The sequence below is a fragment of the Falco rusticolus genome, chromosome 2 (genome assembly GCF_015220075.1).
Source record: "Falco rusticolus isolate bFalRus1 chromosome 2, bFalRus1.pri, whole genome shotgun sequence".
Taxonomy (NCBI): domain Eukaryota; kingdom Metazoa; phylum Chordata; class Aves; order Falconiformes; family Falconidae; genus Falco; species Falco rusticolus.
In genome coordinates this window covers 108,585,528-108,609,912 of record NC_051188.1, presented here as the reverse complement: position 1 = coordinate 108,609,912, position 24,385 = coordinate 108,585,528, and the positions used below count along the sequence as shown (strand labels likewise).

The 24,385-nt window shown below is 37.1% G+C and overlaps 1 protein-coding gene across 9 annotated transcripts in view; it reads right to left on the bottom strand.

Annotated features, from left to right (window-relative positions):
• The window catches only part of ROBO2 (roundabout guidance receptor 2), a 475,917-nt gene that overhangs the window by 101,537 nt on the left and 349,995 nt on the right, over positions 1–24,385 (bottom strand). For all 9 annotated transcript variants that reach the window (XM_037377879.1, XM_037377880.1, XM_037377883.1 and 6 more), the window contains exons 6-9: positions 22,111–22,238; positions 18,772–18,783; positions 5,693–5,817; positions 944–1,115 (exon numbers count right to left, since the gene is read on the bottom strand). In XM_037377879.1, coding sequence (XP_037233776.1) covers positions 944–1,115; positions 5,693–5,817; positions 18,772–18,783; positions 22,111–22,238 — 437 coding nt within the window. The remainder of the gene's footprint in view (positions 1–943; positions 1,116–5,692; positions 5,818–18,771; positions 18,784–22,110; positions 22,239–24,385) is intronic.

The following is a 24,385-nucleotide window of genomic DNA, read 5'->3' as shown; positions in this document are numbered from 1 at the left end:
ATATAACAACAGTTTTAATGGCAAAAATTCATCAAAGTCTGTCAGGAGATATTTAGTGTGTCAGTTAAGATAAGGAATAATGATGCTCGGGAATGCCACAATCTCCTAGTATAAGAGGAATTCTGTTGTTTTCTTCACTGACATTAAAGGATGTAAACTGCCTTCTATCCACAATGGGATGAAGAAGGATATCAACAGGATTCCTGACATATGAAAAAGATTCATGTTTGTAGGTAGAGTAAGGTAAACTTCAAGACAGGGTAAATTTCAACCCCAAAATCTTGAAATGGAAAACATAAAGATAGATCATGTAGTGCTCTTCCTTTCCTGAAAACTCTTCTCTACCTACATATTTCCATGGCTCTTTTAACACCAAACCATACTGAGAAATTCTTGGAACATAGCTGCGAGAGGTAGGTGCCTTATTCACAAGAGTGAGTAAAAGGCTACATGTTGTAGCTGTTCTAAACTAACAGTACTCCAGTAAGTTCAAGGCAACTGGTTTGATTCAATTAAGCTAAGGACACATCTCCTAATTAGCTGCCTATGGCAATACTGAGGACTGGTGGGAACTAAGACGCATTTTTCTGCACCCCAGTTCACTGCTTTAATCACAAACCTACACTTTCTTCACAATGTTTTTTTTTGCAGTCCTGTCTTAGCTCTAGTGAACCAAGCAGCATCCTTTCCCACCAAGCCTATTCTAAGCTGGCTTGTCCCTTGCTTGCATTGTTAAGGATCTCCAGAGAGCAAGCAAAAGGCAAACTAGACTTCGATGCCTTTTTGGTACTATAAAGAATTGCACAGAGACCCTTATTCATTGTGTTTTCTGTAGAAACTTGTCCACTTACTTGTATGAATTATGTGACCTCCTATGCCTTTATTTACACTGCTTTTAAAATACTTTTGACAGGAAAAGACAATAGGAATTTCTATAGCTCACCATCAGTAACCTCCAGCTGAGCCTTTGCTAAAATGCTTCCAGCAACCGTCAGTGCTTGACAAATGTAGTAGCCTGCATCGGACCGCTGAATGTTGGTAATAGTGAGGTCTCCGGTTGGTGACACTGAATATCTGCTGTTGGGTTGGAGAGGCTGGTTTGGGAAGAGTAGATTCTGCAAAGACAATTAATCTCACATCAATTCAAACCACAAAAGCACCGCTTTTCCCTCAGCTAGAGACACAACGATTTTTCCTAAAAAGCACTACAAACTAGAAGAAAAAGTAAGTATGGTTATGACTTTACGAACGCATCGAGCTAGCTTTCCGTGCCTTGGGCAACTTGCAGTTTAAATTAGAAACAGCCCTTCGACAGCACACAGTGGTGTGTTCTGGCTGGGGGTAGAGGCGATGAAAATTTTTCCAACAATCACACTTGAGTAATTTATATTTGTGACACATTCATCTTCATTCTGAATGCAATTGTAATAATGTACTTAGTTGCCTATCAAATCAGGAGGACACAATACTACAGTAAACATTAGGAAACTAGCAGAAAGAATTGAAACCTGGAGACTTGAGGGAGCACAGCACTATTGTTTGGCTGGGAATATGTTCTGGGCAAAAGCAAAAGTAAGAGTGCAGCACTGAAGGAAAGCTGGGAGGAAGATACAAACAGGTCATAAAGTAGGAGAAGCTGGCATAGCATGAGAGCTTAAAGGAGAGGGAAAAGGAAATGAAAACAGATATACGAAATGAGGAAAGCAGCACGGAGCCTTGAGGGTGAAAAGAAAGGGTATAAATCTGATGTGGAAATCATCAGAGAGAAAAAATAATTTCATGTAGGATAAGACATCAGTTAGCACAAAACAAGGAGATTAGCTTTTGCCTTCAGGCTGGATTGGAGAAAATAGAGATGTCAATAAGAATAACTGGAATGGATGTAGTAGTCATTGCATATGATGGAGAACTGAATCAATCAATAACACAGAAAAGGACCAAAAAGGTTTTAGTGGTGAGGGCTGTGTTTTCGAGGAAAAACTTATACCATCTTACACAGCTCTTGATCTGAATAAAAAAGGAGCAGGAAAAGGGAGGCAATGTGAACAGAAAGGTCAGGAGCATTGCCCAATGAGACAGAAAGGGGAACAGATTAAACAATAATTAAACAACAGTAATTCCAGGGAAATAGGATCTGGCTTTTATGTCAACTCAACTGTCCTCTACAAAAAAACCAGTTGTTTGCATCAGGAATATCCCAAAACACTGTTACCACGCTGTGATAAGCTTTCAGTCATTACTGCAGCTCTGTATAACTCTGGTGTTCTTTCTAATGAGAACTCCCTACTAACTTTTAGGCTTGTCTATATGGGCTGAAAATAAAATCTAAAAGTAGAGTAAGGTATTAAATGATTTTTTTGTAGATCTGTTTCTTTAGCAGTAGTCCTGAATGGTTTACAAAAAAATTATTTGGAACTGACAAGCAACAAACTTGGATTTTAAAAAATTCTGCTTTGAAGTGAAGCTCTCACCTTTCTCTGGTTTTGGCAACGCAAGGAGAGATATGCTTTAAATGAGATCTGACACTCCAAATATCCTTATAACTGTATTAACCTACTAGGCTACTTGTCACCCTAGGGTGAGTCTTTTCCCTTACCCCCTTTCGATGTCAATGTTCAAGAAACTTTTCACAACATATTTTTCCTCAAAAATCAATATGCACCCAGTAAACATGTCAGATCCAGTAAGAAAAGGAGTGTGAAAATTATGAAGCAATTTCAGGCTACAGGGCTAAGTGGGTCTCAAGAAATTATCCTGTTTTCTGAATTGCTTGAAAACTTGCAGAATAACCTCTGCCTGGCACAGATACCTACTGATTCAGGGTATTACAAAGACTCCACTAAATTTTATGAGAAAGAGAATGCTGATATGTCTGAGCTTGACTCCATTTATCAGTAATTATACAAAGTGTAAAAAGAAACACAACATACAATACAGTGCAAGGATAAAGCTCCTAATTCTTAAGAGGGAAAAGATCCAGCATTCTCTTTATCACTGCATTGGAAAGGGGAGGCTGCCCTTCTGATCTTCAGCATGGGCTTGTTTGTTCTGGAGAGGTACCACATCCCAGTGAATATTCCAAACATCAGGAGGAGTTCATCAGTCTCATTACTCCTCCCTTCAAAGACCAGATAAGTATGAATTATAACTTATCCTAAATTACCGTACAACCCCTTTTTAAATGTTTTTACAATTTCACTGGTTTAAATTAGCTGTCAGGTTGCTCATCTGGGTACAGTGGTGGCCTGCTGGGTTGCAAACAGGGGGACCAGAGTCATCCCTGATATCATACCACTTAATTTCTCCCAAGGAAGAATTCAATCCAGAGTCTAAAGGTTACACACACCCTACCCTGGTGCATTTCATTGGTGGGCGGCTGTTAGGCTCTGGGGAAAAGGCTACCGAGTACAAAGGACCAGCTGTTTATGCACAAGCTAGCACAAAAGATGACTCAGGAGGGAACAGGTCCTCTCCCTTCCAGCTGGTTGTGCTCAGAAACACAGGATTGGGAAATGGGTTCACAATGAAAAATGCCCTACAATTACTGGAGTGGGCTAACGTGACTACATAACCTTACTCTGAACACTAACAGTGGTGCTGCAAACCGTTTCTTGAGCAAAAGCAGAAGCAAGCCTTATAAAGCCAAGCAACAACTCATAGCCAGGCATGTAAAGGTGCAAAGTCACGTAATTTGGCCAAAATACCATGCAGTATGTATGTGGAAATTCACCTATTCCATGGCATCTCATGGCAAAACCTGGCAAGTTGTATACCAAGACAGCAACACTAACCTGTGCTACTTCACTGATGCTCAGTTAAGATTAACATGAGGGTGTAGTGAATCATGTTGAGCTATGTTTCCAGGTTTGATTATAAACCATGTAGGTATCAATTTTTATGTTGCATTTATTTGCCAAAAAAGACCATTCTAACCCTCAGGGATCTGGTTCTCAATATGGCAATTAATTTTCCAGGTTTGTAATTAAACAGCTTCAACATGGTACAATCAGTAGGTAATAACATTCAATTAAAGACACAAGATGCATTTTCACCTTAAAATGTTTTTACCCTTGAAGTGATACCAATGGAAGAGGATAAAATAGAGTATTAACACTTTTCAATTACGCTAAATGACTTTAATCCTGCAAATGATGTCCTACTTTAATTAGAAGCTCTTCTCTTTATTACAGCATGATGGATGTCCACTTTATTAGATTCAAGTGTGACACTATAAGCTCACTTTACATAAACATTACCATGTTATTAAAATGCTCTACAAGGAAGGGTTTTGAAATGTTTGCTAGCACATGAGTACTTCCTACTTTAATTTCAATATGCTATTCTACTTTCCCCGTGGAACAATTTTCACCTTAGTGAGACTCACAATACTGTGCTTTTCTAGGATGTGATCCATGGAGGCTAGATCTAAAGTTCTCCAAATAATTCACTGGAAGAAACAGACCAAAGATTAAGCTTACACTCATAAAGTAATAGTGCTGTGCCTTTGTAAACCACGAATGCAGCAGAGCAGAAAATGCTGTCAGCCTTGGTCCTGTTATTCTGGACCAGTTATCTGACCTCATGAGAAAGTGAAGCAGAAGCAGGTGGGGCAGAGCGAGAGATCGGCGGTTCACTTCTTATCTCACGTTTTAACTGAGCTGGTACATACAATGCGTCCAGATTAGACAAAAGGCACATCTGTGCTGCACAGCACAGTGTGGATATTTGATTTAACTGACAGATCACTGTATGGGAGAAAGTAGCACAGGTCTCTGAAAAGACTAATTTAGCCAATGGAGAAGAGTAGACAGTGCAGATACATAAACAGACGTAGACATGACAGGTTTCATCAGGGAGCTGCAGAAGGCACTGTCCTTGGGCATCCATTCACCCCTTTTAATCTTTTCTCAGGTGCAAAAGAGAATATGGCACACAGTTTACAGTGTTCAAATTTAAAATGCTAACGTGAACTGCATGTGGAAAGTGAGAAGGCCTGACTTCTGCTGTAACGTCATGCCAGTACAGCAACAGCAGCAAAAAAATGTTACAGCATGACATTCAGATATTAACCTATAGAATTTAGTATTGGCTGATGGCAACATTGATGCTACATCAGAAGTTTTGCTTTCAAAAAATGTCAGTAAGGATCAGGGAAATATTTGCAAAATGAGATTTGGAAACTTCCTGAGACAATTTTACTGAAGAAAGCATCTGCATGTTCAAAACCTGTATCTGTATGCACTATGAGAATATGCCGATGCAAATCAGCTTGCTAGATATATATCTGCTTGATCATGTCTAGACAGGTTGTGAACTGTAATTACTGACTCTGATTAGTTAAAAATTGAGTCATACCTTTTTTATCTACTATGTTTGTCTCATCCACCTGTTTGTTGGGGGCTTCAGAATGAAAAGTCTTTAAGATATATACTGTTGTTTTCTATACATTTATACAGTACCTAGCACAAGTTTCACCAGCTTAAATGGCCTCTGAGTTTTTCACCATTTTATATTAAAAAAAACCACAAACCAGCAACAAAAATGTCAATAGAGAATAGTGACAGTTTAAAAGACAAATTCCTGTGAAAGATTAAAAGAATTTGTGAAAGGTAATATAAATAATTCTCTTTAAAAATTAACAATATAACTATTTAGAAAGGCTTGAAAGACTTACAGGATGCTTACAACTTACCTGGCTTCCTTCTTTTTGCCAGAAAACAGCTGGCTGGGGATTTCCTTTAGTTTCACAAGGAAAAGTCACTGTTCGACCCTGGGCTACAATCTGGTCTCGTGGTCTCACCACAAACTGTGGGGGAGCTACAATGTAAGAAAAATCATGGTGTAAATTTAGGATATTTTTCAAGGGGGAGATGAGGAATATTGAAGGAAAAAGACAACATTATGGAGGTTTGTTTTATGCCAGAGGACATAACACCAGAAACATTAATTAGTAGAGACAGAACTAATAGATAAACAAAAACAACAACAGCAACAAAAAGAGCCGCAATATCGGTATGTGATATCCCCAGTTGTAAAAATAATAAAAAACAACAAAGGAAAGAAACATTACAATTATACATGCTAGAGTAAATTCTGATGACAATAAATGCTAAGGAGAAGCAGTCAGGTGTTTATGATGCCGGCTCTGGATGTATCCTACCTTTCTGGGCAGATAACAGCACTCTCACACCCTTTATGCTTCACAGAGCTTGTTGTGCTCTGTGTGTTGTGCTGGAGCTATCGTGCATTGCAAGGTGTGAATTAGGGTATACAGACTGCCTTTTTCAGTCTACCCCTCTAGACTTTTACAAATGATTGAGAAAGGAGAGGAAGGTCTGGATGGCAGAAGGACAGAATTTCAAGAGCTCCCGCACTTCTCTTTGGGGTAGTGTGGTCAAGAATGGAGTGGGAAGGAGAACTTGCTGTAAAAAGAATGGTTGGTAAAACAACACAAACTTGGGAGATCCAGATTTCAGCTTGTATAAAGACAAGAAAGAAGCAAGAGTTGAAGAGGTAGTGGGCAGCGGTGAGTGGTGAGTAAGAAGAAATAGGTATTCCAGGAGATCAGGAAGAGACAAGGAAAAGAAAAAAGAAGAAAGCTGAGTTAAACAAGAAAGAACCAGGACTGGCTATGTTTTCAAGTAGATGGCATTAACAGTGTTCAGACATAGGGGATCAGGATGCACAGTCAGATGGGAAAAAATTCTAAAAGAGAGGTGTAGTTTGACTTGTCTGGGGGTATTGATGGACAATAAGAGTCAATGCTTGGTGGGAACAAGAAGGGAGATTAAAGGTGTCGATGTGCAGAAGGAAAGTGGGGAAGAAGCAGTGCTGGAAGATTTCAGAGAAAAAACTCGACAACAGCAACTATGTTGAGCATGATGTTATAAAGCAAATGACTTTTCTATGCATGACATGCAAACCCTCCAGTCTTGGTTCAATATTGAAATTCACTGGAACTGGATTTATACTATTTGGCATATCTTACAAATGTAAGCAGTATCTCCAAATATTGTCATCAAAAGACTAGCTAACTTTTGGGGCAGGCTGAAGAAGGGGGAAATATAAAAATATACCCTGACATTCATTTTTTTCTATTCCACTATCGGTTTGGTGGTTGTGGAGAGGGATGGTTTAGGAGCACTAAGCTTTTAGGTAAACAGAATTTAAGTGTTTTAGAAAACCACATTTTCACCATTATAATTACAAACTATTTAATTAGGCATGAAGAGCAATCAAGACCCAACTTCCGATTACACCTGCTGACAGCAGAGACGCAAATCTGCTAACTGTACAGAAATGTATGCAGATCTGTTTGTTGTTTTTTTTTTTTTTAATGTCTTTCTTTTGCAAAAAGAGACAAGGAAAAGAGGCAAGAAGTAAGGCTGTAGCTCAGTCTGGATAATCTAAATGGCATGAACTGACCCTGCTGCTCTGTTCTCTCCGTGCCCCACACCAAGTCCTCTCCAGCATTTGTCACGCTAGGTGAACAGAAGATCTGTGGCCTTATAGTTGCTAGTTTCGCCTTTCAAAAGACTCCAGTTAAAAATGATGTATGGTTATGCAAGGATACCTTTTCTAGCTTTTCTCCACAGCCATAATTACTAGAAATTCACTATAAAAAGAAATAAATTAATTGGAGCTTTTATTTAAATATAATTTTTGATCTCACAACCAGCTGGTTTTATTGGTCACTATGTTAATCAAAGCACAAACCCAAGTCCTTCAGCCAGCCTATTTAATATCATAATTTTAAAGAACATGAAAAAAATCACTTTTGAAAAATAAAACCTTGCATGTGTTTTTTTAAATTTATTCAAAGACAGGGTTCTGTAATGAAGGAAACCCCCATTTTTTCCCAGTTTGTTATCAGATTCAGCTATAGCTTTGCTTATGGACAACCTCTGATAAAAATGACATTGTTTACAGCATTCAAACAATGCTTTCACCATATCATTTTATCTGTCAACTTCTTGTTGAATAATGGAAATTGAAAACTGAAAGTAACAGTTAATAATTGCAGGGGTAACTCTTGGTCAAGTGTAAGCACCAGAGCAGAGCAGTAAGGCTGCCATTATCCCCAGAGAATGCAACGTGACCCTGCTCAGGGACAGCAAAGCTTCTTTGACAAAATAAGCACTTGGGCTTTTCAAATTTCCTAAAAAGAGAGCTCATTATCTTCATTTATAGATGCTGTGTATAAAGATAGATAAATATTATCACTCCCATTTTGCAGAAAGGTTAACTGAGATCATGACTTGCTCAAAGCCCAGCTTCAGTGGAATGTTGGACAAAAGCTAATATAAGCCAATATTGCTTCTCTCCAAGCAGGTGAATTTTTTAAACATTCTGAAAAGATACAGTTAAAGGAATAACAGAAGGCTTAATATGCTTCGCTGTTAAAGTTATGTAGTTCTTTAATGCTTAATTCAAACTAAACATTAAGGTCATTAGAAGAATCCATTGAAAAAAGCTGTTATGATGCAGCAAACCGAGTGTTGTGCCTATCAGACTATTACCCTTTACTGTTTCAGATGTAACATTAACTGGATTGGAATAAACAGAGTGGAAAAACTCTTGCTTAATTGACATTTGAAAGTCAAAGACAATGGCTCTAAAAGGAAATATATTGCTTGGATTCCAGGGAACTAGGCAAAAATATGAAAAAAGAACAATTAAGGCCATAGGCCTAGTATACTTCTATAGAAACTTATTTTCTTTTTTCTTTTTCTTTTTTTTTTTTTTTTTTTTAATAAATTTAAATAGTACACAGTAAATTAGATTTGATTTCTGGCAAATTATGCTTTGATACTGCATTCAGCAAGCGCTGGCTTCAATCAATGTCACGCTAAAGCTCTGTTATGCTAATAGCCGCTTGTGAGGCTGAGCGGGATGATATGGAAATCAGATGGTTGAACATGAATAGAAAGCATAGGCCATGTACAAGGGGGCTTTAAGATGAGGGGATGGGGGGACCCTAAGGTTAATCACATCATGTTCAGAACTGGTTTTACAGCACAGAACAGTATTCTACTGCAAGAATTAAAATGGAGATAGAAAAGCATAAGCAGCAGTGAGCATTAGTTATGTTGTTCAAAAACAGAACGCATTCTGTTGCACTCTTTCTAGATGTTGTTTTATGCATGACTGAATGGATCCTCTATTCGATTAATAAATGTATATGAAGGTAGCCTCTGCTCAAGTGCTAAAGAGCTTTTGGTTTTTTTATTAAAAAAAAAAAAGCAGCAGCAGATACCGCAAATTATTTCAAAGGGATTTCTCAAATCTTCTCCAATCTTAATAATTAACAGACTCTCTAATCTGGCTGGATTGCATTCAGTTCTTTCCCTGTAGTGTCACTGAACATTAAAGGTTACGCTGAGTCACCAGGAGCTGATAAAGATGCTGATGTGGAGAAGCTTGACTGAGAAAGTGAGTTCATCCCCTCTAGGTGAACTCTGTCACCTGATAAGAAATGTGGCAGAAGACTCAGTAGGGGAAAATTACCACAGAAAAATGTGGATTTATAGCAAAAAGTAAACTGATCCCGTATCAAATACTAGCAACATTTTCTTCCAGTGACTCAGTTCTCTAAGCTGATCTTGTGAGTTGTGGTTCACATTGAATTCCATGATCCTAAGGGAATTTTATTATCTTGTTCACAGCACCTCCCCCAGCCCAGGGGCCCTGGGGTTCATACATTATATTGTTGTGATTTTAATTAAAAGTAGGTATTGTAGCAAGTTTTAGTTCAGTATTGCTACCACAAGCAGAAATGGAACTGTAAGCACAGCAACTAATATCAGTGGGATTTTTATTGGTGTTACTTGAGGTTTTTCTAAACATCTTCAATTACCTAAGGCAGCAACTATGAGACCAAACTCATTTTACATAATTAAAACAATTTTCAGATAATGAAAATTTTACTAATCTTTTAATTACATGCACTTAGATAAAATGTCCTCCTATACCATAGCATATGAGACTTTATTTAAAGCTCACTGAAGCTGGTAGAAATTCTGCTATTGGCTTATGTGGTCTTTGGATCAAAATAATATATTACAGGGAAAGAGTGACAGCAACAAATTTTAAAGGGCTTAAATTACAGATTTGACAACCTTTAATTACACCTAATTTCAGATGATAGTGAACTGCAAATGAAATTCATTGTGTAGATTACTTAGGCAAGCTAAAGTGATAAAGATTAGTGCTTCATTTTAAACTGGAATTGTTTATTATCCATGAACATATTTTTGTGACTTGTTCAAAGAGGGCAAGGGGAAAGATGCTGATTTGCAAATGTTCTTAGAAAACTCCGATAATGTTCACTGACAGGGGAAAAAGCTTTGAGGAACAAGTAGAAACACACTGGCTGGTAAAGCACCAAGATTCTGTAAGACTCTGTTCTGCTTCTAGCACAGAAGAAACAGTAAACCAAGCTAATATTCCCTCCTACAGTCTTTTTCAGCATTGTGCATTAGCAGTAATAAATTAATTTGATAATAATCCTTTGAACAATCAAAGTTACACCTGGTACAATACTCAGTAGCTTTGCCTGGAAGCAAGAGTCAGGGTGACTTCAAAGACTTGAAACCGGGTATCTCTATGCTCCTCTCAAACCCTTACTGCAGTGACAATATTTATGTGGCCATTTCAGCCCCACCTTTGTGTGCCACTGGTTAAATCAGCCTAGAAGTCCTGGTAGATACTGGACTTTTGGATGCTTTTGTGATACAAATGTAGAAAAAACCTGTAAGGCCCTACTTACATACCTTGCTGTAGCAACATTTGCCCTTTGCATGGCATGAGCTGCCAAAAAGTGCAGACATAAAAGTCTAGGCATTTTGAAAGATGTTTTACAAGGCTACTATTGCTGATGGAGCAGATAGAGGAAAACAGAAAATATGTCCAGCTCATACACTGGAAACCTGGGCTGAGTCAACAGTTCTTTCCTCAGAAGTTCAGATCTTCTTAATGGGGAGTGAAAGTGATGTGTGGTTCTTAGGACACAAAGTTATTAGTGCACTATTAACTATGACTAATGATAAATCAAGGGTGTAGCCTCTGACACAGGAGCCATTAGAGACGTCTGAGAGGATGACAGCTTAGGCCTATTATTAATTCAGATAATTCTTATCAGGAATAAACTAATGGAAGTTACAGATGGTCATTTTCTTTAAAGTGAAAAGACTTCTCAGTCTTACGGTATGGTCCAGTGATTAGGTGTATTCACAGACAGGGAAGGGAGTAACCTTTTAGCACATGAGCTACAACAGAGTTGCCTGGGAAATGAGTCTCCTTTTTGACTCTGCCATGAATATCAGGTTAGCACAGGATCCTGTAACTATTCCCTAATATGTACGAATGCAGTTGGACTTTGAAGCAAGTGCATAGATCTTATTTTGTGGACATTTTGTTTTTCCTTTAACAATGTTCTCTTCTTTGTTCATTTAGAGTGTTCTCTTCCTTCCATGATTTCTTCTTTACATGGAGGGTTCCGCCAATAAAAATGAGGGTAGGTTGTGGGGATCAGTGATTTATGAAGCCCTTCACTAGACCCATGATGTTATATGAAAATGACACAGGTGGAGGTGGCGAAGTAGGTACTTGGTTTGGATTCTTCTGAAAAGCAGCTTCCCATAGCCTAGGGGAATATCAGTAATCCATAGTTTGGATACCATCTTTAACATTGACACTGCTTCAAAATTCTTATACGTCCTGCACCAATAAATCGAATACACAAAATCAGAAGCACAGGAGGCAAGCAGGGAGAACTTTTAGCAGGGTGAATGAAAGGAAGCACTGGGGGAGAGAAGCCAGGCTACAATGGGGCTGAGATAGAGAGCAGGGGGAGGTGAGGTCTCAGCAGGTTTATTAGCAAGACCAGTTCTGCTGTAAATGTCCTTCAGGCTGCTCCCATATCATGGAAAGTGAGACATTCCTTTTGTTTTGTTTTGTTTTGTTTGCTGTTTTCAGATGAGCCATGTAAAAACACAACAGTGTGTAAAGATCACACTGCAACCATTTGAGAATGCTAAGTCTTCCTTCGTACCTAGACTAATTGTTCTAATCTTCAATTTAAATTCAGGTTCTGAATGTCACATATAACAACATTTTGTTCCTTCAGTTGTTCTGAAACACTGAAGCAGATAATCTCTGAAAGCATGGAAGCATAAGCATTTTTTTTCTTTCCTTGCAAGAGGTGAAAGAAATCTAAAGAATCAATAAATAAAAAACACTAACTGTCCTTTATATTTTGACACATAAAAATCTCTCTTTTATCCCTGGATGACCTAAAAGAAAGATGTGGTATAAATCTGCATGTGGAAAAAAGAGATGTGAGGTAAACAATAATGAAAAAGCAGGTTTGACTTATGTTAAAAGTTTGCAATTTCAATTAGCATAACTGCCAAATCTGCATTTATCATTTTTATAATAAAAGTTGAAGCACAAACAGAAGAAAAAAAATACTACCAATGATTTGATCTTCCTTCTTCCCTAGGACTAACGTCAATAAACAAAATCGTGAGAATAATTATAAAAGAATCCTACACAGCAGAAAAGAATGGCATCTCTCCCCCATCCCCATTTCCAGTGCTCTGAGTTCAGCAGCAGCACTCTTCCTGCCCCCCTCCTCCTGTTTGTTTTACAATGCATTTAAATATTAATTTTAAATATCTGGTCTGAATTTCATCTCAGCACTAGACTGTAGCCTGCTCTTGTTTAATCATACATCTCTATGTTATTGTATCTTGTTCATTCACCTGTTTTAAGCGGCTCCTGCACCTTACTGATGTTCTTGGAAAATCCCTTCCAGAAAGTCCTTCACGTAGTTTTGGTGCATCTAAGAATAGGTAGCACTGATTTTGTCTGCCCAATAACTTATATTACTCAGGACTTTCTCTAACCTAGACAAAGGTTGTTGGGTTTTTTTCTTTTCTTTTTCCTCAAGTGTCCGAGATTTAGGGTCTAAGTTTTGCTCAGGCCAGATAGAAAAGATGTGCTTTCCTGAATCCTTAACACTTTAGCTCACTTGCTAATATAAACTGTATCATTAGGGGACGGCTTATGCTACTATGCCATCTTTAAGTTTAGCAAACAAAACAAATCATGCCAACAAAAAGACATGTAACTTGCCATGATTCCTTTTGTCATGGGAGATAGCAGGAGGGTTTGCTGGTAATGTGTTTAAAAGAGAGAAGCATACCCCTGGCTGATACAGTAAGATTTCATCAAAATAATAAGTGTAATCTGGCTATCTCCTTCAAAAAAACCATGAATTCACATGCTGAAGAAAAGAGCTAAGGAGATGATGAGGAAAGAGCCTGGACAGGGTAATAGGCTACATCTACAGTGAGAAAGATGACAAGTTCTTGGTTTGTTTACCCTTGAGAATAAAAAAGGCTGAGAGAAGATAATGTGCTCAGTTTGAGCCACTGTTAAGTGAAGAGAGGAAAAGGAGTGAGAAAAAAAAAATATGCTGACTGACAATGCCAGCATTTAAGGAATGGGGCAGACAATAGTTTCGCTGTTAAATAATACTGAGATCATATCCAAACTGTAATGGGGGTAGCAGTAACTGTGCAAAGAAGGTGAAGGGAAAAGTAAATGGAATAATGTACTTATTTCCACGTTCCTCTTGAAGGAAATGTGATTTCTCCTTTTAGAAAAGGCCTTTCTCATACTGCAGTTTTCAAAGACTTATGGAGAGACTCAGAATCCACTCAAGTAAGAAAAAGTTCCCACTGATTTGAGCATGCTTCAGCAAAATTAAAAAAGTTTTATACATTGCATTTCTTAAAACTTTCCCAAGCTAGAGTTCAGCAATAATAAAAAAAAATATTAAAAAAAAAAGAGGCTTGATCACTTCCTGCACTTGCTATAGCTGGGTTTTCTCTAAGAGAAGCAGTGTGAGTACTGGCACGTACTGGGTGCCATAGTGGAATGAACCAGGATGTCACAGGATGACATACTAAAACTTCAAGTACATATACTGCCATCTTTCACACTTATCATTGAAAAAGAATCCCCTATCAGGTCTTCTGTGTTTCTGTTCTGATCACTATCTGGCATACCCAAGAAGATTTGAAGCAGCTGGAAAGGAAGCCCAGTTTTGTGGACCAGCACTTAAATGCTTGGTGGTTAATGTGCTCTGCGGCCACTTGCAGAGCCATTCTTGTTGGAAATGTTATATTCCTATGATATCTGAAGTCATAGTAGGATTCAAGCTTAAGTTCAGCTAGTGGACTTTCGCCAAAGTAGAAATGGTAAGGACCTGAGGATTTTTAGACTGGTCTTTAAAATACTAAGAAATGTCAGAGCAAGTCTGCTAAATTTTTTAATCTCTTAGTGGTGTAGAAAGAAATCTGAACTTCATTCAATGGCAAGTTTTTCTCTTTAATCTGAAGAAATTACCTATTTTTAAAAAAAAAGAATTTGCATTACTTGTTCACTCAAAGGAAGAAACAAATCCAAAAACCCTAACGTCCACTAGTGTCCTTACACTCGTCTGAAAAGTTCTGTAGGTGGTAGCAGCAAGCACAGACGACACACCATATTTTGATATAGATTTGAGATTTCTGCCACTGAAAGATGGCACCATAGAGCCAAGCATGACCTCATCTCTTCTGTCAAACACCAATTGCCATTACTGATATTTTATAAATCCTCAGTGTCTCAAGTGAAGGTGATATAGTCATGAATACACTAAAAATAAAAGCATTCACTCTATATAGATTTTCCTTGCAAGAGTCAGAGTGGAGAAAAATAAAGAGCTCTTTCTCACTTACCAATCTGAACCATCTGAACAGTATAATTTCTAGTCATAACACCTAATACAACTTTGTTTAAAATACAGCCCTTTCTATTTTATGTTTCATGCTGCACCACTGTTAATAGACCATTAAGTCATGCCAGGCTGATTTATGTCATGAAAACTTCCCAGAGCAGAGTGAAATGCATCATACAGTCACATTGCATTTAAATGTGAATAGATAATATTTAGTTAAGATGAAATTTTGAAAATTCGTGGCAGATGTCTTATCTGTTTCTCTCTTCTCTAACATGGTAGGGAAGTGAAGTTTTTGTAACTTGGTTGTTGTCCCTTTACTTCCTTAGTTAATTTCAGATACTTAATTTCTATACAGGTGGCAAAAGTATCTGTTATTTGCTGCATGTCACTTCTTTCTGGGAAGATGAGTCATAGCATATGACAATAAATTAAGTAAACTTGACTTACTGCAAGGCAACTGATGTGCAAAGAACTGTATTTTCACTTAAATTGAAACTGAGTACTCTGTCATCTGAATGACTTTTTGGATTATTAGTAAAAAAGTAACTGAAACATCAGACAAATCTTCATGGATCTTCTATTTCAACTTTACGTCCTCCATCTCAAAGCAGTACAGCAACTGCTTTTGAAGAGGGGCAGTGTTACTTTCAGTGGGACTATATGAAACTTTTGGGCTTCTCCCAGTTTTAATGCTTATTTTAGAAGCTATTCGCCTGCCCAACTGCCATAAGAAATACAGCAGAATGCAAAAGAGAGAAAATACTAACTTGCTCATCTGGAAAATCTAATGAGTGAAATAACGATAGAAATGGTCTAAATAGGTATAAACATCTTGTTTCCTAAACCCATCTATTGTAAATCCTGTCTGAAATCTTTTCAAAAGGTTATAAATAAGAGAACATCTATTTAGAAATGGGCAACACATTTATTCCTAGCAGCAAATCCAAACACGATGAGTAATCTGGCAAAGAGCTGTTAAATTCACCAGCTGCCATCCTCCTCGAGCGGAACGATACCTCATTTCGTCTATGTAGTATATAACATACGTTAATAACTGCTTGAACCATACATGGTCATTGGTAATCCCACTTTGGAATTTTCCACTCAAGCTGAAATTTAAAGAAAATTTTCACAACTAGCAGAATATAAATATTTGAAACAGGCAAAAACTGAATAGGGAATGAAAATGCGTCCATTTGCAAAAATAACTGAAATCCTTGAACATTAAAAATGCATTCCTCTATTCTTCAGTGAGAAGCCATTGAAAGAAAATGGTTTGGTCTTGTTTAAAACACAGTAAAGACAAAACATGCCTGCTTTGAATTGGAGTGACGAAAGGTAGAGGTATTTAGATAATTCTCAGATGTCACAAAAGAATATAAATTTTTAAAGTGTTTTCCTGAAGTTTAACATATACATAAATATATAAATATTCTTCTGTTAAAACGCCACCCTCCTAGAGAGCTGTGAGCTTAATAATATTAAGTAGCATTTGCTTTAGCTTCCTTTCTGTAAGGAGAGGTATTTTTGTTCTGCATTCCAGCTAAATTCCTGAACAAAAAAATGCTACAAGATTTGACTCACTATTCTTGTCAAATAACAATTTTAACAGAAGATCACTTGGACTTCTTGGAGAGGAACTGATTGTAGGGAATGAAGTTACTTTGTTTTGCCTTACCGGGCTTTAAATTTTCAAAGAACAGGAGAGGTAGCTGCCTGCTTTGCCTACTCTTGAATGAAACAGATATGAGCTGTAGAAATCCCTTTCATTTCAGGTCCTTAAGCAAAAAACAATAAATGTATACACTACCATAAGGACAGCATTGCCTTTTCTACGGGTACAGGATCAGATAAAAGTGATCTAAAGAAACTGATCTGCTTTACACAGCAATCACTACATATACACTTGTATGGGACTTCCGTATGTTAAATATCTTTGGGGTTGGGCAGATTTACTTAACAATCTTTTCACAATTCACAAAGATAATCACTAAAATAAATAATTTGATTATGCCCATATAATAATTATTTTAAGGTCAACCATTCTAATTTATGTTTCCTGAATAAATCATGTAAAGGAAGAATTTTCTTTGCACCAAATGTTCACTTGCAACAAAATAAAATACAGTAGGCAAGGAATACACCAATTCGACCACAGTGTGGTCACACAAGGGGATCATATACCTGGATTAAAAGTAACTTGAGACCAACAGCTTCTGTAGAAGCTTGGACATAGAATTATGGATGACTGAATGGCCTGAAAAGTCTTAAAACAGAATCAAGTGTTCTGAAATGAGACACCATCAGCACTGCTGAAACCTATAATTTTCCTGTGATTCTCCAGTCATGTATTTTATGTGGCTTTCACAGAACCTCAAACAGTCTCTACTTTGTGATTTTTTTCCCTTGCTTTTCTTATAAGAGTGAGCAAAGTGAGAAAAACATCTAGAAGCAAAATTCTTTTAATCTTGTAGCATTTTCTTAGTGAATGAAGAAGCAACCATAAACCTCCACTCTTTCTAACATGAGATTTACATTAGAAGCATACTAAATTCATCATGTATTTTCTAAGCAAAGGAAAAAATTTCTTACAAGTTTACTCCAGTTTACACTGTTACAACTCCTGGGAATTAATTTTGTGAGTACTAGCTTAATGCTAAAGTATTACAGTAGTGGCTGAGGTTGAAAGCTTGCTATCAAAATCCCAAATGGAGAACAGTGAATTTCATTCTGCACAGGGAATTCTCCAGGATAAGCCATGCCATGACTGTGGAGGTACTTGGCTTGGCTCTACACATGCTAGTTTAAGCAAGTTAATAGGCATGGGATCACCTTAGTTCTGGAAACAGATGTCTAACCTGGATTTTATCTTTAAATTATTCCAACCTTTCTTCCTCCAAACTCATAACAGTGAAAAGCTGAGACGTTTAAACTCACAGACTTTAGTCAAACACATACCTAAGAAAAGTTTTGACTAAATAAAGACCAAACCCCTCACCAATCTTCATAAACACCAGTACTTTTTCACACTAATCCAAAAAAAAAATCAGAGTAACTATATTATTATTCTAAAAGATACATCTAAACAGAAACTACCAAAATCAGAGGAGCAATGCAACTGGTTAAATTATTTAGAAAAACCATACAGGCACAGAGTAAACATCCGTGAAAGAAAATGAAATAATATGTTCAGGATACTTCTGAACACCAAAAGTGAATTTCAGCTGCTGACAGTTGCAAATTTTTCATTATGCTTTTTTTATATGCATTTTTATATGTTTGTTTATAAATTTTTAGAAGTAATTTCAAAGGCATAGGAAAAAAAATCAAATTTTCAGTGTGGGAATTAAAAATCCAGAGGTCACGTTCATCTGGACTTGTTACTCAAAACAGTCTGCATCCTATACAGTGCATTCCAAAACGCACTCCATGATGACCCAAGGGCAAAAATCCATGATGAAAACTTTCTTAAGAAGCACGGAAATCTACTCCATCCCCTCTTCAATTTCAGGACTACTTCATTTCAAAACTCTTTGAAAGGTACAAGAAAGACGGGACATGCAAAGCCTGTGCTTTTACTGCTATGCAACAAAAGCATAATGAGCTGATCATTTAGGGCCTGGTAGAAGCTCACCGAAGTCAATGCAATCCTTTCTGTTGATTTCAATGGCTTTTATACCGGGCCCTTAAATAGACTGTTAAAAACATCTGAATGAGTGATTTTGGCTCAGTATCATCACACCCACCCTGTTTTGCTGATTGGTGTTTGTTGGTGATTTGGCAAATGCATTTATACATGACACAGCAGAAAATACAAAGTTCAGAAATAGCACATTGTCAGTCAAAATCACTTGCCTGGTGTTAAACAGTTAAAACTATTAAGCACTGGCTGCTAATTTCAGCCAGTTAATGCTGTTGCAAATGAAAGATGAAGCATTGCATGAAGCCATGCTAAAATGGATAGAAGGATGGTTACTTACCAACAGGGCGAGCTGTTGACATTACAATGGTGTAGTGAGAACATAAAAAGAAATTAAAAAAAGAAAAGAATATCTGTCAGAATGCATGACGTGTAATGTTACCTTCCACTATGGATACTACCATGATTGCTAACCCCTCGAATGACAGCCTAAGTCAAATGTTTACGGTTATTGTTTAGTCATGTGCCACTATTATCACATTTACTTGAGCATAGCATCTGGACAAGCTGACTGGTACCATTCTCTGAAAAACATTTTTATTATCTTCACAAGCCATCATCAAGTATCATTGTTAATGCCTGACAAAAGAAAAATTGCATTGTATTAGCACAAACTTTTAGATCCCAAAGAACACATCAATTTAAGCCACAGACCACCAAATGTCATGCCAGTAGATGCAAGGTGTTTGCTTTCCAAGTCAAATACCAATTGAATTTTAAGCATGACCAGTCAATACAGCAGTATGGGCTACAGAAAGCCCAGGACAGTTTTTCTCATTCAATAACAGGCATGAAAGCTTACAGCACACTGGTTTTTTCCTCACTGACAGTGCTGATGAAAATATAACAAATAGGCTGAAATGGCCACAGGGATTTCAATCCAGAACCTCCCAAATCACTGCTTAGATAACTTCTACATCCTACAAAAAAATTGCTAGTAAATGATTGACAGGTTAACACTGTTTCAGGTTGATATCAAGACCAAAAGACTGCTGCAGCAACTGATTTCTTGATTATCGCAACAGTCCTTCATTATGCTTGTGCTGGCAAAGAGGGCTGACAGTCCTTCTGTTAATAAAATATAGACATCTCCTTTCAGAAGAGCTGAAAAGTTGGACATAAGATTGACTTCAGGTTGCATCTGTGTAGGCGAAACTTCCTTTATTTTATCAGCAGAAGTAGTTACACATTTCTGAGCAACAGCACTTTTTTTTTTTTCCTTTCTTTTTTTCTTTTTACGAAGTTAACCAGCTCTATATGTTCATGTGCAGGCTACGGTCACATGTAAGATATGCAGATTCAGAGGTAACACAGCATGCAAGGACCTTCTTCTATGGCTTTAATCTTAGTTTGGCATACCCACTTCATTTAACTATTTCAAGCCTGCTGCCCTTTCTCACCCACCATCTATTTGAAAACTTTCTGACTTGCAGTGTTATGGTCATATTCCATCTGCAGAGAGATGCCAAATAAGATTGAAATGCATCTTTCCAAGAAAAAGGATGAAAGCTGAGCCACAGAATTCAAATTCTGTTGCTTCTGACAGTGTAATGCAAACTTCCTCAGTACATCCTCCTCCCCTTCTTTGAGAAGCTGGAGCCATGAATGAGGGGGCTAAGGACTGTGCTGCTGTTGCCAGGTTTGCAGCTGTAACTACATGACACCTGCAAAGACCAAGGCATCCTCAAAGTAAATTTTGAAATGCTGTTTTGTTTTGGTTCTCTACATGACAAGTGGTAATAGTAAAACCAGTTTCAGACAAAACTGGCAAAAGTTTAAGAATTCCACATTAAGGCTTCCTTTAATTAGAAAGATTGTTGCTCATGGTCCCCTTAAATGTCAATGGGGGTTTGTCAGCTCCTTTGGATTCAGAAAATTCAGAGTAAAAACCTTCTCCATTGAATTTCTTGCCTTTTCTCAATTTCTCTCATGTCTTGAAAATTTAATATGCTCATAATATCATGGCTTCCTTTGTGTTGAATAAACACTATGTATTTGACTATAAGTGACAAACCCAGGGGAAAAAATACCCAAGATAATGAAAACCTGCTTTTACTGTAGAAAAATCAATTAAATTATATATTTCCTCTGGTTTTTTTCACCTTAATTTCATCAGGTTCAAGCTTCAGTGATTTCAAAAGATTTTTTGCTTGGTTCTAGCTATTGCTTATATCAGAAGTCTGGGTAGCAAATCCGAAAGACTTGCTCCCGTAATGTATACAGTGGACACAGTTCTAGGAATGTTTAAAGGCTATCAAATTGGCTCCCAGTTATTTGATAATGTGATTCTGCCTGTAACAAAGGAACAGAGTGAGCGCATTTCTGGGACTTCACTGTAGTGACTATTCTCATGTTAAAAAATAGAAGAGAAATCTCTTCCACAAGCATGTACCAGGTAAACCTATTTCTTCAGCTTAAAATGGGAAGACCTGCATTATCACTTTTTGTCTAAAGTGAACACTGAGGTAATATTTTAACGGATGTATTATCACAATACTCTCTTTTCTTTGTTATATACTAACATCTCCCCCCCACACACTACAAAGCCACTTGGTGCTTTTTTTTCCCTTTGAATTCAGCAAATTAAACTGAACTGTGTCCATGCATTAAATGGATGGAAATGGAAGCTGGCCTCTTGGGTCAGTTGACCCCAGTTCTAATAAAGCAATCCATTGAGACTTTGAACATTTGATTTAATGTGTATGAAAAGAGGAGAACAGATAAAGCTAAAAATGTTTTTATTAACCTTTCACAGCTCTACTGAAAACCGTCAGCATGCACCACTAAACTGTGAAATAGTGTCTGCATGATATCCATTGAGCCAAATTGCTGCTTATCTTTTGGAATGAAGTAATAACTATTATATTCTATTTACTCATATGGAAATATTAGCCTGCAAACTTTTTCTCTCCCCATAATCTTTAGTATGTCTATATCTACTGTCACAAAAGACATTTTGGCAACTCATTATTCTACCGCTCTTAAAACCTCCTTACCACATCAAACAGCAGCCCATAAACAGAGTGGATGCTAGAGACCAGGAGTATTTTAGGAGAGAATATGTTAGTCTTTGCCTCGTAATACTTACAAAATCTAATTAGGATTTTCTTTTTCCTTTGGCTAGGGTTTATCTTTCAGATAAAGAGTAATGGTAGAGAGTTTAATTATGGCAGAGCTAATCACATAATAATACTACCTGCATTATGTTTAGCATTAACAAACATAGTCACTTACTATACTCATACTTATTAAAGAAAGGAAGGTGAATAAACAGCTTAAACTGATGGCTCACATATTAAAGTCTGTGCCCATGGCTAAGTAGTGCTTGCTTATGTATACATATGCATTAGTTCTTCAATAAAAAAAAAAAAAAAGAATTACCAAAACATTGGAACAGCTCTTTAACTGCAGGGAGATCCTATCCTATTGATGTCAATTAAAATTTTGCCTGAGATATCAGCAGGACAGGGATTTCACTTCTGTGGTAAACCAGTGTAGCACCCGCAAGTGCAAAGGGTGTGTGAAACCCAAACAATGCCAGGTAAGGATGTGGCCCATTTTGTCAGAAAGCAATTTATCCATATAGGACACAGGCCCTCCCCTCCACGGGAACACTCACCTCGCACAGTGAGGGTAGCAGAAGCTTCCACTTTTCCAACTCGATTCTCAGCAATGCATGTGTAGGTTCCTTCATCTGTGCTCATGGCTTTCTTAATGCGCAAAGTGTAGTCATCTTTGATGTCATACCTGCATTACAGAAGAAGAATGAGAACTCTTTCTGTGGAGAATAGAAGTGAATGAAAACTCTCACTTGGAATGTGCCAGTCTGAATCTATCTTGGAGCCAACTCTGGAAGATAAATTATTATCTAGCATTAGATAATTCCACCAAGCATTAATCTTCATGACATTTTTATTGCACTCTGCATTAGTTAAAAACTTTACATAAAATTAGTATTGCTATGTTCACTCAGTATTAGGGCTTTATTAATAATATCATTCACTTTGTCCTTGATCTAGAGCAATAAGAGAAAATTAAGCTATCAGACATCAGTTATGAATACATGACAGCTCAGGTTTATCATGCCTTAACTATGGGAGCTACACATTTTACCTTTTGTTGATTTGGAAATTTCCCTTTATATATAGCTTTTCTCTACAGCAGCAACCCTTTAGGGAAGCTGTGAGCATGTTGGTAGGATCTGACATGACACAATTACAAACAATAAAAAATATATTTCAGCTCTGAAAAGTGACATTTATTGAAGAGACACGTTAAAGGAGATTTATCAATTTCACAGAAATACTACAAAATGATTCATTAACAGTGGACAATAACATTGCCTCTTCTTAAAATAAATTAGAAACTTTGATTACGCTTTGTTTGTTTCTTTGATTCTACAGTTGTGATAATTCTAAAACTATGGGGATGTATAAAACTTGAAATAATACAAAGTACTTCAGCATGCAGTGAACATGCATTCTCAAGGCATTTAGAGTGCTCACACTTAGAAAAATATTTTCAGTTTAATTGTTATTATCCTGCAGAAGTCATGCTTAACAAACTACTTTAGGCTCTGATCCAAAGCTCATTAAAGTCAACAGGAGGCTTTATTTTATATGTAATTTCTTTGGCTCCCAAATCAGGAAAACCCCAGTTTTCAGTGTGGATATTTTACACTTTTTAAAAATTATTTTCAGTACCATCTCTTCTAGATATAATAAGCTCATGATACCTTAAGTCACCTTGAATCTAAAGTTAGCTTCAGATTCTCATGTATCAAATAGTGAAACAGGAACATGAAATTAAAGGAAAGATCGAGACTTCAGGAGATGTCAATACTCTTTGTCACTGTATACACGCTCATGGTGTAACTTCAGAAGAACTAATTTACCTTCTCTTTTTTATACAGTAAAGACTTTGTAGACTTGTTCAGCAAACAGATGGAAATCATATGGAAGAGCACCCTTAAATGTTTTGATGAATAAGACTGTAATGCAATTAATTAAAGGAATGTTGTGAGGCTCTATAAGCATTTTAAAATGCTTTGGGAATCTGAAACATTCATTTCTGTGTACATAATATGTATTGCTAGTGGTTTCTTTCTGTAAAGAGCACACTGTACTAACAGACTTTAAAGCATCTTAACTCAAAGGATCCTCCATGTTGAAACATTTAAAGTTCTGCTGTGTCTAATTAAAGCTTACAACATTAATTAGAGCATTACTGGCAATTCCAAGAATAAAGAGAAATAAAGACGTCTTTTCACAGTCAGCACAACAAAGTACAGCTTCATTCTGACCAAACTGAGGTTAACTATTCTGTCAGAGATAAACATAAAAGCATATAATACCCTTTTTGTTAGGACTTACACTTAATGAGATATATATACAGTACCCCAAGTTTAACTAACAAATGAGAGATATGCCAAGGGGAAGAATAAGATGCCATGGAAAACTTCAGAAACTTTTTGGGACATTTTTTTTGCTAGCATAGTACCGTGAGGAGAGAGGAAAAATACTATGATTCTAGAGAACTTAACATGCAGGTCCTGGAGCAGTACAGACCTATTGTAACTATATTCAAGAGCCCTATGCAGCTGAGGAACATTTCTTCTCAACTGCTCACAAATTATGTCATTTTACATGCTGTGCTGCACTGGTCAATGGCAAATAGAAATCACTGCTTTCATAAGAGAGAAAAGGCAAAATGTCTCCCTTAAAAACTCAAGAATATGACAACAGTATCCCACAACGATGGAGCAGTTATTTGTCTTTGGTCACCACAGAGTTGCAGACGAGAGAAAATGCCTATTTTCTTGACATGAGGCCAGCTCTAGGGAACTAAAAATATAAAGCTGTATTCAGCTCCTGTAAGATGAGAAAACTAAGATC